The 12,777-nt window shown below is 39.1% G+C and overlaps 1 protein-coding gene across 13 annotated transcripts in view; it reads right to left on the bottom strand.

Moving 5' to 3' along the window:
• Positions 1-12,777, bottom strand: part of CSNK1A1 (casein kinase 1 alpha 1) — a 52,114-nt gene that overhangs the window by 27,954 nt on the left and 11,383 nt on the right. For 5 of the 13 annotated variants that reach the window (XM_065554928.1, XM_065554924.1, XM_065554923.1 and 2 more), the window contains exons 3-5: positions 5,453-5,579; positions 3,838-3,936; positions 1,198-1,281 (exon numbers count right to left, since the gene is read on the bottom strand). In XM_065554928.1, coding sequence (XP_065411000.1) covers positions 1,198-1,281; positions 3,838-3,936; positions 5,453-5,579 — 310 coding nt within the window. The remainder of the gene's footprint in view (positions 1-1,197; positions 1,282-3,837; positions 3,937-5,452; positions 5,580-12,777) is intronic. The other 8 variants (XM_008179559.4, XM_008179557.4, XM_005298020.5 and 5 more) reach the window with 2 other exon arrangements.

The raw sequence follows: 12,777 nt of genomic DNA, 5'->3' as shown, positions 1-12,777 counted from the left end.
AGTGATGTATAGTCCTTTTTTACACTGATCAAGTAACTGGAATCTCTGTTGTATTCCACTGTAACTTTTTTTTCCTTGGGGACTTAACCTAGTCTCCAGGAGCAGGACAGCAAGTTCAGCCACCTCCCTTCTAGACAACTAAGGGTTCAATGGAGTAAAGTAGTATCTGTCAATGTAGGAGGCTGGGATCTCTTCACAACACCCTCTGACCCAATTTTAACATGGACAGACTCTTTCATCAGATGCCAGTCAGCACTAACAGAAGAGCCGTCATAGAAACAAGTTCAATAGCACCTTAATTTAATTTGACGTATAAGGGTAGGGCAGCTGCAGAATAAAGATTGCCTTGACTGACATGTTTTCAGAACTAGATTCCTAATGACTTAGTCAGGTGCAGCATAGGTAGTTGTTCTGTAGTACAAGCAGTGAAGATTACTGCTTCCGCAAGCTACATACCAGAATAGTACACCTTACCAACCAACTGATGAGTTGCTTACTGATTAATTTCCATTTAGTTTCAACTGCATGGTTAGAAATAGGCACAAGATTTGCTTTCCCTTTCCAATCATGTCCTCCCTCCTAGCAGCAAGGAACCCTACACTTAAGATTTGAAAGCAACAAGCAACATGAGATTATCCAATAGAGGTTTATCAGGGCAGCTGCATTTTATGAGCGCAGTCTTAAGTCATGAGTGCCCTCACACCACCATTTGAAATGGATTTACCAAGCAAAAACTGCACGGGAAGGGAGACTGACTGAGGTAGTCAACAGGATTTCCCCATATCTGAACACATTCAGATATACAACATGCACCCTGCTAGCGGGCATATGTACAGCCCTATGAGCAAGTCCTGCTGCTACATTGCTACCAGTTTGAAGGGGTAACCTATCCACGTCAAGACATGCAACAAATTGCACTAAAGTTTTATATACCAAGCTAAAACCAATTTCTGCATTTGAATACAAGGCATGTACATATAACCCATTTCACATTAAAGTTTACAGAAAACACTTTACAGTTTAGACAAGCGCCACAGGGAAACATCTTAGAAATGTTACATGTTTGCCAAGTATGTCTGAATAATGCCAACATAAGAGGTGCTTTTGCAAGGTCTACATTCTCCAGAAACAAAATAAAAAAAATAAATAAAGCACATGAATTTGGGGTTGAGGTTGGAATAGGAGACAGTTTCAGACCTGGTTTAATCCTGAGAAAGATGGGTCCTGAGAAGTACTAACAGTCATGCTTCTTTTCCTCTTCCCCACTGGAGATTCTAAACACTGAACAAACAATAGAGGGTGGCAGTGCATCAAACAGTATTGCTTACATTGCAACAATGGCCGGCGCAGACAGGCAACACCGAGGCGTTAGAGAAAGAACAGGGTAGCCAAATGCCATCCTTCTTCCACCAAGCACTGTAGTTTTCCAAAATAGTTTTTTCTTTTTTTTCTTTTTTTTTTTTTTTTAAAAAAAGGAGAGAATTTTGAAAGATGTGGCAAGATAATTTTTGAATACGAGCCACTCCATAATGGCACTGCCTTAAACAGGGATAGCAATGGTGACATTTGGCTCTATCAAAAAAGGAAATTGAAGCTTTGCTTACAAAAGCATTCTTTGATACCACAAACTGCCCTTCCCCAAAAGACATTCAGAAAAAGTAAATCTTCAGTAAGGAAGAGGTAGAAGGCATTTAGTCACCTTAAAGTTTACTTTCATAAGCATGCAGGGCTTATTTCTAGCAGAGCTGAAAGTTCACCTTTTAAGGTAGGAACAAAGTTACTCCCAAATATCAAATTGAGAATAATTTAAAAATTGATCACTTAAATTTAAATTGTGACTACATTTAAAAAAAAAAATATTGCTTATAATTGACAGGAAGCTACTGGAACAAGATTACCATGGCACCCTAGTCTTTTTGTGACTGGCATGTCCTCAAGTAGTATGTACAAAACTATTAAATGCGTAGCTGCACTTAGCTACAAAGAAAAGGAACAAAACAGTGTATTATATCTGGAAGCAAGTGTTTCTAAAATGGAGCAGCCATTAGTCCAAAACTGAACCAAAATGTCCCTTTTCAATTCTGCTTAGGTAAAGCAACAATTTTACATTCTTACATCAAGGACTAAGTTGTTAAACTTGGTATTTAATAAAACTCATGCCCGCAACAAGAGTGTTTACCACCATTTCATTGTGTGGCTCCCTAACACAGATAGCAAGTGGCATTGACTAAAGATTCATGGTCTGCAGGCAATTTAGGTTTTCCACTCAGCTGATGCGACTAACATGCTCATCTAATAAAATGAGCACAGCAGTATTTTCTAGGCCATTATTCCATATCAAGGTAAAACAAGGAGCTACAATGCCAACCCAGCATGACTGTGCAAAAGTGTGGGAAAACGGCCAAAAACGAAAGAAGTTGGAAATCAGAGACAAACTAGTAAAAAAATTAAAACAAGCTATTTTAATTTTTTCTAATTATATCGCCAGGTCTTGCCAGAAAATTAAAGAACCTGACTGCTTTATAGCAGAGAAAAATAGAGCTCTATAGAGTAAAAGTATGAAACTTGGGAATGAGCAAGGTTTAACAGCAACAGGATTACATGAAGACTTTACCTTTCAATTTGACTGTTACAAAAGATTTTCCAACAAAAACAGTTACATCTAAATGTTCATTGTGCACTGCACCCCTTCAGACAGAACTCTGATGTTTCTCATGTTAGCAACCAATTTTGTTTCTAATGTTAATGGCTTCAAGTTGGCATTCATACAGGCAAACAAAGGTAAACATTTTATAGCTAATAGTGCCGAAAGATAGTAAACATCCTCAGATAGCATATAAAGAACATAAGTGGGAATCTTGCTTCCAATAAAAAGCTTAATTATTTACATTTGTCCTGAAGTTAAAAATTTCTATTAAATAGCATGCTTACTGCATTGCCAATGCTGCCTGTCTGCCCGAGCTCAACATAACAATTGAGAATTAAACATTTCATTCACTCAACAGAACTAATCATTGAAAACAGTATTTCTCTATGCAAAGTTTCCAACTGGAAGCATGCATCTCTGGCTAAGGTAACCCCCCCCCACCCCCGCCCACAAGTTTAAAGTTAGCAACTAGAAGTCCCCCAATTTAACTTAAAGTATTTAAGATCCAGTAAGGTCAGTTTTGATGTGTGATCTTCAAGCTTTCAGCTAATCTACATTTTAGTAGTTCTCCAACTTGACAGGTTTGCAGAAATTCAGTTACAAATACAGTTTAAGTCAACAATCCTACCATTTATAGGCTGACAGTTATTTTTGTATGCATAATCCTGAAGATTTCATTACCAATCATTACAAATTTTTAACACCTTGGTGACAGGTAGGTCAGGAGCTCCTAAGCTGGTGCGAACACATTTTGCATCAAGAAATCAGTCCTGGAGCCAAGAGTTAAGATTTGATTTTAACATTAAGGGGAAAAAAATTAAGCTATTCTGATATGCATGAACTTTGAATAATGAAACACCATAGTTGGACAGAGCACGTTAGGTAATCAATTAAATTAGCTTACACTTCAGATTTTTATGTTTAAAAACAATCCTGTCATTAAATCCTCCTTGTGAGGTGGGTCAAAGGCCCAAATGTTCATGGCACTGCATTTAGCAATACATGTAAGGAAATCCCACCACCTGGCATCAAAGAATTAAACTGATTTAGTCTCTTTAGCATATCCATTTCAGCAATGACAAACAGTTAACTCAAGCTGAATAGATTTTTTCAAAATCTAAATGTTTATCAGAACCATTCTTAGAGGCATTACCCTCCTTGTTCTTTCATGCAGAGAGCATTAGACTAACCTTATTACAGTGACGCCCGATACCCATTAGGAAGTTATCTGGTTTAATGTCTCTGTGTATAAAATTCTTTGTATGCACATATTCAATTCTACTGATCATCTGTAAATACAAGAAAAAATAATGAGAATTTAACATTAGAAAGAGAAAGATGAAAGATATCAGAAAAAAAAGTCCAGTGTTTCAGTTCAAGTTCATTTTCCTTAATAATGAATGAGTTATAAATTGCATATTTAACCAAGTACATTTTAACAAGTACTCACAAAATAGATGTGTCAAGTGAACCGACAAACAGTTTGATGAAGATAATCACTGGTCTGTCATCACTTAACCAATACTATAAGTCTTCAGTGTAAAAGTGTCCAATTGTTTCACTATAAATAGCACAAGTGCTATTCACAATTGATTTATCCACAAATTTAAAAAAATCCAAGCAATCTAGCAGAAGTTACTTTATTTACTACAGGACTGTTTTAGAAATCTTTTCCTGATATTGTTTAACTAGGAACCAACTCATTAACAGTTTGTTACTCCACATGTGCCTTTTAGCTATTCTGGTTATCTTAATTTGCTGGACAATACTACTACAGCGTTAGGCGAGGTCTACATTACGGGGACAATTGTGTTATAGCTACAACGCCATCACTATGCTGATATAACCCCATATAGCGATGGAAGGTGTTTTTCCTGTTGCTGTAGGACCACCTCCCAAGCAATAGGAGATAAGTCTTCCATCAACCTGGCTGCACCTACCATAGGGGGTTAGGTTGGCATAGCTATGGTGCTCAGGCGTGTGGATTTTTTCACAACCTCGAGTGCGACAGCTATGTTGATCTAAATTTTAAGTGTAGACCAGGCCTTAGTGAACTACAGGTGTCAATACTGTAGCATCTCTTTAAGCTAGAAACAATCCTAGTGCAATGTGTCCCAGTGGCCATCTTTAAATTTACTGTACTAAAGTTCTACATCCTATCCAGCGGTGCGTTTAAAGGCATTCCTATTGTCCCATAGATACTTAAGTTACTCTCGAAGAATCAAAACTTTTCCTTTCACAACAACCTCAACTCTAGAGATTTGAATTAAGAGAAAGGTGTTTGGTATCCCCATGCTTGTCCCTACAGGAAAGCAGACATCCCAAAACCATTCAATTTGAGAAGACAAAGTCAGGATAGCAAGAATGTAGCAGATACACATTGATGTGCAGTGGCAGAGCTTGACAAAAAAGTCTATATACAGCCTGCCAACAACATGCTTGGCTGAAGCCTATTATGGTGTTTCATTTAAACAAATTAACCCAAAATTTTGAAGACTGCTTTTTACCAATACTTGACATCTGTGATGTAAGTAAAATAAAATTAAGAGCATGATTTTATAAAGCATTAACACTAGCACGGGTAGAATACTAATATTTGTGTTGCATTCTTAGTTCTCTACAATGCTAATCTTATGCTCTACTATACCACGAAACTGCCACTATCACTGTTCCTATTTTTTGCTTCTATGTGGGTCAAATAGTCACTTGAGTATTTGGAGTACTGAGTTGCACACATTCTGACATACTTAAAAGGAGAACTATTTGCTTCATTTTCCTTACAATGCGAATTTAAGTTTCACATACCTGGTCTGCTAACATAAGTACTGTTTTCATTGTGAACCTGCGGGAACAGAAGTTGAAGAGGTCTTCAAGGCTGGGTCCCAGAAGATCCATAACTAGAACATTATAATCTTTCTCTTGACCATACCACCTGTAATAAAGCAGAGATGTCTAAGTTATCATTCTGTTTAAGATAAACTAACAATCTGTAGTATTAGAGGTAGCCAGTTAATATTTTCTAGAAGATGCCAAGTAATACGTTTTCCCACTTCAAAATAACAATTGAGATTGTTGATGCACAAATCCAATTAACTAGACTGTTTTACAGTGTTCAGTATTTATAAGCAAGCCCTGGCTACTGCTAGACATGGAGTATTTTTGTGACAGTAATTTACTTTGATGTAGATTAGTGGCAATGATGCATTTCTTTTATAATATTAATTTTGTTTAGGTCTTAATTGGATCAGCTCCATTTTGTTCTCCCTGCCATTGATTTCCAGAAAGCAGTACATAACGCTGGCCTTTAACTATGTTAACTCCCATTCTCTTATTAACCACCAAAAGCACTGACTAAAAACAACCGACTGGCAGCTGGCCTTTACAAGCTGGATACAGTTTAATTTTTTATTATTAAATAGAATACCTTTTTGTAAAGCAAGCAGCAACAAAAAGCTCTGTAGCAACTTACTGAGTCACCCTAGTTTCCGGAAAATCACTCCACTTTCATAGGACATTGAGCAAAAAGGTTTTGTTTGTATTTTAATAAGGTGTGCCTTCAATTTTCACTTCAAATGAAGGAGTGTCAGTTTCCACCTGCAACTCTCACATCCCTCTCAGTCTTCAACTAGATGTCTGCCACTTTCTGACAGAACATTTGAAAAATACCAGTGTACCAAATTAAAATGACAGAGCAAAGCAGAGGCAGCTACGACTTACAAAAAGCATATCTATTCTTTCAGCAATGAGGGAAGATCTCTTCCCATCCACAGTATTCCTACTAATGTGTCTATGGTATTTCATACCAATGCATACTATTATCCTACCAGATGTAATAGAGGTTGATGGGACCACTTCAAAATAACTCCAATTCTTCCCTTCAGAATGCTCAGTATGGCAGTGGGCTCATCTACATTGAAAGTGCTCAACCGTGAAGTCCCACAAAGCTTAAATACCTCCCTCCCATCAGGTTTAACATCTTTCTGGGGGGAGAGGGGAAGGGAAGAGAGGCAAGAAGGAACAACCACCACCACTGCTTTCTCTCCAGTTCAACTAGCACCTCTCCAAATAATGTCTAATCAAGATAATTGGTTGAATGAAAGTCAGGAAAAGGACATGCTTTGAAAGGTTCTTCTCAGGATTCAGCAGTTTACAGCACATGTCCTCCTTGCTCATTACTGCTTGACAAAATGGTCATGACAAAAACCTTCTGCCATCTAACTATCCAGAGACTGCACCTCATCTTATCAAAGATGGACCTAGCCACAGTAAACATACTTTTGTGACCTTCAGAGTTGACTACTGTAACCCTGTACATAGGTCTTTCAATGGACAGAGTCAGACACTGGAGACTTCGATCATACAAAGTGAAGAAAATAAGATTAACTTTTCTGGGCTCTGACCAATATGACCCTTGCCATAGCATTAGTAATAACTATCCCCCCCCCAAAAAAGGTAGGTGAACGAAAGACTATATCAAGTTCCGACTTATGCCCCAACTACCATATGTCTGTATAACCCCTGTAGCAAATACCTACTTAAGGAGAGGACTCTAGGAAAGTAAGGTATCACAGATTGCTCTGTCCTCAACCACTACTGACTCCATCAATCCAGGTCATGTGTTTCAGTACAGCCAAATGCATTGTCCTACATCTAGGAACAAAGTAGAGGCCACGCTGACAGGCTGGGGGCTATATCCTGGAAAGCAGAGTGTGAAGAGGACTTTAGAGGTTGTGGTAGGTAACCAACTGAACACAGGCTACCAGTGTGATGCTACAGCTAAAGAGGGCCAATATGAATAGGAGGATTAAGGAGGCAATATCCCCACTGTACGTGGCATTGACGAGACCCCCACCAGGCAGGCGTCAACACTTTGAAAGGACTAAGACAGGAGCCACAAGAATGATTCAATGTCAGAAAAACATGCCTTACAGTGAGGTTGGGAGTGTAATTTATATGGAACAGAAGGTTAAAAGACAAATTGATCACATTCTTAAAGTACATACACAGGGAGAAGATGCAAGAGCAGGGGTAGGCAATCTATGGCACGCGTGCCGAAGGTGGCACGCGAGCGGATTTTCAGTGGCTCTCACACTGCCCAGGTCCTGGCCACCGGTTCGGGGGCTCTGCATTTTAATTTTAAATGAAGCCTTTTAAACATTTTAAAAACCTTATTTACTTTACATACAACAATAGTTTAGTTATATGTTATAGACTTATAGAAAGATCTTCTAAAAACATTAAAATGTATTACTGACACGCAAAACCTTAAATTAGAGTGAATAAATGAAGACTCGGCACACCACTTCTGAAAGGTTGCCGAGCCCTGTGCAGGGGCTCTTTAATCTAGGGTAGCGGTTCTCAAACTGCGGGTCAGGACCCCAAAGTGGGTCATGACCCTGTTTTAATGGGGTTGCCAAGGACTGACATTACTCTTGCTGGGGCCCAGGGCTGGACTCCAGGGGTGGGTGGGTGTGGCGCTGGCCTCAGGTTACACCCCCTGCCTGGGGCTGAAGCGATTAGGCTTTGACCCCCCACCCCAAGAGCAGTAGGGCTCTGGCTTTGGTCCTGGCCCCCTTGAAAGCTTTAGGTTCCAGTTTCCCTTTCAAAAAGTACTATATTTTGTTTGCATTATAGATATTGCTACCTGCACAGTCTAAAATAGATACAGTTACCCACCACTGTCCATTGTAAGACCATTTTCAACCCAAACAGTTAAATTCTGGTAAAGTTATAAGCAACTGAAATTTGGCCAAGTTAGGAGTTTCTGAAAGTCTCAGCACCTAGTTTGGCAGCTACATTCTCCAAAGATTCTCTCTCTAATGGGCATGCTGCCGGGGTAGAGCAGACTTTCCTGCTATTGCTCCTTCTACCTGGCAAGAGCCACTGTCACAACATGCATTGGGAACTGATCTTCCCATGCACCCCCTGCTGGCACCTAGGGAGAAGAAGGAGGAGGAACAACTTGACTGGAATGCAGAGGGATGAGGAGCTAAGGGGGCAGAGACTAAACACGGACAGGCTGGAGAGGTCGGGGCAGAAGGGTCTGAAGCCACCTGAGAATACTCCCTTCAGAACCTGGAATAGAACCCAGGATTTCAGAGTCCACATTCCTTTTATGTCAAATAGCAGCAAAGCATACTGAAAACATATGCATCATCCTGCAATCCAAGTGTTTTTAAACAAATCTCATGACTGTAGGTTTTTAAGCATAGGTTAGACCAGTGGTCCCCAACCTTTTTCGCCTGGTGGGTGCCAGACGACAAGCCACGGAGGACCGTGGCGGCGGGTGAGCATCTGCCGAAATGTCCCCGACAAGCAGCGCCATCCAGAGGATGCTTCTTCTTGGCGGCATTTTGGCAGATGCTTGTCCGCCAGCCAGTACATGTGCGCACTTAGACACCATGGCGCCCACGGGCACCGCATTGGGGACCCCTGGGTTAGACAAATGTGTCGGGGTGGTCTAGGACAGATCATCTCAACCTGGGGAGGGTGTCCAACTTTTAGGGGTGTGACAAATCTTCTAATAGTTCAGTAATTATAGTAAATTTAGGGGTACAGGGGCAAGCACCAGGATGCAATGTCACTCATTCAAAAACAATTTTAGGGGGTAGGGTGGGAGGAGTCCAGGAAAAACAATGCTAAGGTGGGACCGGATTTAAAAAAGGTTGAGAATCCCTGATATAGGTGTTCTTGGCCCTGACTCAGCACAGGAGGACTGTATTAGATGACTTCTCAAGATCCCTTCCAACCATACATTTCTATGATTTAAAACTTAACACAGGAAATGAGCACATTAACAATGGAGCTAATGTATTAGTTTAGAACTAAAAAAAGCTGCTTAATTCAACGTAAGAAATAAGAGGTCAGTGTGTTTTGGGGGTGTATAGTTAGAGGGATCAAGCGTTTGGGCAGACCTTCCATAGAAGTTGTTTCCTACTTGCTTTGAAAAGCATTTCAATACCTCCATCCAACCCTCATACATGCTATGAACAAATAGACGATTCACGAGTATAGCTCCACCTGCTTCTGCCCAAACATGTTTCACTAAGTGCTTAGGTTTACCTCAAATTTAGAAAGTGAAGGCTAATTTCAACCATCTGTTTTATTTAAATTAAATTAAGGATTATACGACGCAAGGAAGCAATATGCTCTATTTCTGCTATCAAAAAAAAAAAAGGGGGGGGGGGGTAACTGACCCCAACCAAACCGTGCAGGTATATCTCAGCGAGGTGTATGAATTGTTGAAAGAGGGAGGATTTTTTCATAACAAGGCACAGGTTTTTTGTTTTTAAATAGACCGTTATCAAGGCGTGGACTAGGAACATCATTCACCCAGACTAAAATCAGTCTATTTTTAGATTTTTGCTAACATCTCAATGTATTCTCCCTCCCACCAAAACAAACTCTGTTTTGGGTGGATTATGTCCGTTACGGCAGATTTTGTTTGGGGATTTTTTAAAATACAGAAAAATCCCTGTCCTCAGAACCAATTCTAAAATAAAGGGTTTCAGTATTTATCAAGAGTTCTTAACAGGCTTGTAATATTTAGTCTCCATGGCCTAAAGCAAAGCTAGCTCTGCAACAGCTTACCAAAAGGAATTTATGTTGGAAAATGCTATAGTATTTCACCACCTCTTTAATTTCTTAAATTGTTACATGTCAGAAATAACTCTGGTCTATTCACACAACCAGTTAATTTGAAAGGTTTGGTAAAGGAGATCTGAAATATTCAGTGTTTGCTTTGCTAAACACTGCAAATCAACAACTTCATTTTCCTGTAATGTTTCCAGGAAAAACGGGATTAAGAAAAGTTAGGCTACATCTTGTCCATTCAAGGTTTGTTTGGTAGCTGCTACTATTGGAAACTAATAGTAAGGAATGCAGAAACTTGGCTCTCACAAGCAAACCCTTGGAAAATATACTTACAACGTAGAAAGATCTGGCAAGTAGTCTAGTTAACTTTATACTTCTATATTCATTTAATCAACGTTAGCTGGCATGTAGAAGAACAATGTTTCACAGACGTAAAATCAGCATTGCCATTTGTGTTATGAGAAAATTAGATTTTTACCAAAAAAAAAAAAAAAAAAAAAAAGAAGAGAGGCCCTTACCTAGTGCACCCCTGCCACAAACTCTCCCCTCCTCTACACATGATTTCTCTCAAAGGCCCAGCTCCACAGCAGCTGGCAGAATTAAACAATACACTCCTAATTTTATGTTTTGGGGTGAATTAAGGGAATTTAAAGATCTAGCCAGATATGAGATGCTATTTGAGCATCTCAGATTACAAATTCTCCAGATATCTTTTGGAGATTAACTGCTGATCTTGCCTTGGATCTGGAAGTGCAGGAAATTACCCTTTTTTTTTAATCTCATATTGAGGTTTACTGTCAAGAAGCATCAATACATTTTGGATGTGTTGGAAGTAAGGCAAGGCAAAAAGTTTAGGATGAATGAAGTCAAGAAGTTAAAACATTGTTTTAAGACACTATTAGCCACTCACACTAGACACACTAATAAGAAAGATGGAATATACGTAAGTCCTTTGAGATCCCTAGCCTGTAAAAATTCATATTATATAACGTCCTCAAAGAGATTACTCAGCCTCACACAAGATATTTATTTTTTCTGCGGCCTAAAAATTTGGTGTGCATGTTCTGGTTTTTGGCACAGCAGATGCTCACCCATCCTTGCTCATTAATCCACAAACGTGTTAATTTTTTCATCATACTATGGTCAGATCTCAGAGGTTGCAAAATTACTAGCAAACACACGATTGCATAAAATGATGCTTCTTGATTGTGAAATAACTTGCATTCTGAGCTAAACAGTCGTTCCTTCAGGGCATGGCTAAGAATTTACAGGTAGTCTTGGAATGATCGATTTTTAATCCGTAAGTGTCAATAAATGGGATTTCACCACACACACACACACACTAATGAAAATACATGTTCATCAATGATAATCAAAATTTACATATAGGCAAAGAAAGAAAAATGATGATTGAGAACTTAGTTTGCTTTAAGGATATTTACATTGTATATTTTGACGTGATGTTGACAATTTACTTTTTAACAGTTATAAAGCTTTAACTTTTTGAATCAACATCTACTGTCATTAAACAATTACTGTCTGACCTCCCCATTGTCTGGTCCCGCAAACACAGTTTCCCACAACTGAAAATTTAAATTGATAAAAACCTAAAATAATATCAATATATGTTTTAAGTATCAAATCAAAAATCAAATCCTGCCAAGCCTAGATATAGGCCACACTCAAGTTAGTAAAGTACTCTTTGTTTATAGGGGTAAGAAATCTGGGAGATCAGAAATTGAGGTAGCCTTGAGAGTTTTAGGCCTGCAGAGCTGGGGCAGTAGTCAGTTAAATTTACGACTGTATGCATCCCTGTACGCATCCCTGCTTTCCAATGGGCTGAAAATTTCATATTAATTAAAATGAACTATTCAAAAGATATTGATTAAGATAAAGACATAGACTTTCAAATTAAAAAAACCTTACATGGCATCAAAGACTTGCAAAAATATACAAACCTTTCAGTCATATATGCGCATTAGCACATTTTTACTGTAGTAAAGCAGTGTAACATACATAGGCAGAGTTGGAAAACTTGTTTGTAACGTGCTGTGTGTCAATGTCTATGTCACTATGCTGGGGAATTAAGTCATGTGATACTGTGGTGTGAGAAAGGATTTGGTTTGCAGCTCCCAGATGGGCAAGCAGGCATTCTGCCAAGTCACATGATTCACCTTAGTGTTTACTCAGCAAACCCATGGTTTTTATATCTTTAAATGACTAACCTTGAGGAAAGCAAATGAAAGTGTTGATACCGCAGTGCTAGGTGCACAATTACTGTACTTAGTTCCACCAAGGCATCACCCTCTAAACAGCAACTGCTTTTAAGTCGGCTATAACTAGGGCCCTACCAAATTCATGGTCCATTTTGGCCAATTTTACGGTGATGGGATTTTAAAAATCGTAAGTTTCATTATTTCAGATATTTAAAATCTAAAACTTCACAGTGTTGTAACTGTAGGAGTCCTGACCCAAAATGGGGGTGGGGGGGTCGCAAGGTTATTGTAAGGGGGTCACAGTACTGCCACCCTTACTTC

The sequence above is a fragment of the Chrysemys picta genome, chromosome 8, assembly GCF_011386835.1.
Source record: "Chrysemys picta bellii isolate R12L10 chromosome 8, ASM1138683v2, whole genome shotgun sequence".
Taxonomy (NCBI): domain Eukaryota; kingdom Metazoa; phylum Chordata; order Testudines; family Emydidae; genus Chrysemys; species Chrysemys picta.
This window is presented reverse-complemented; position numbering and strand designations above follow the sequence as displayed.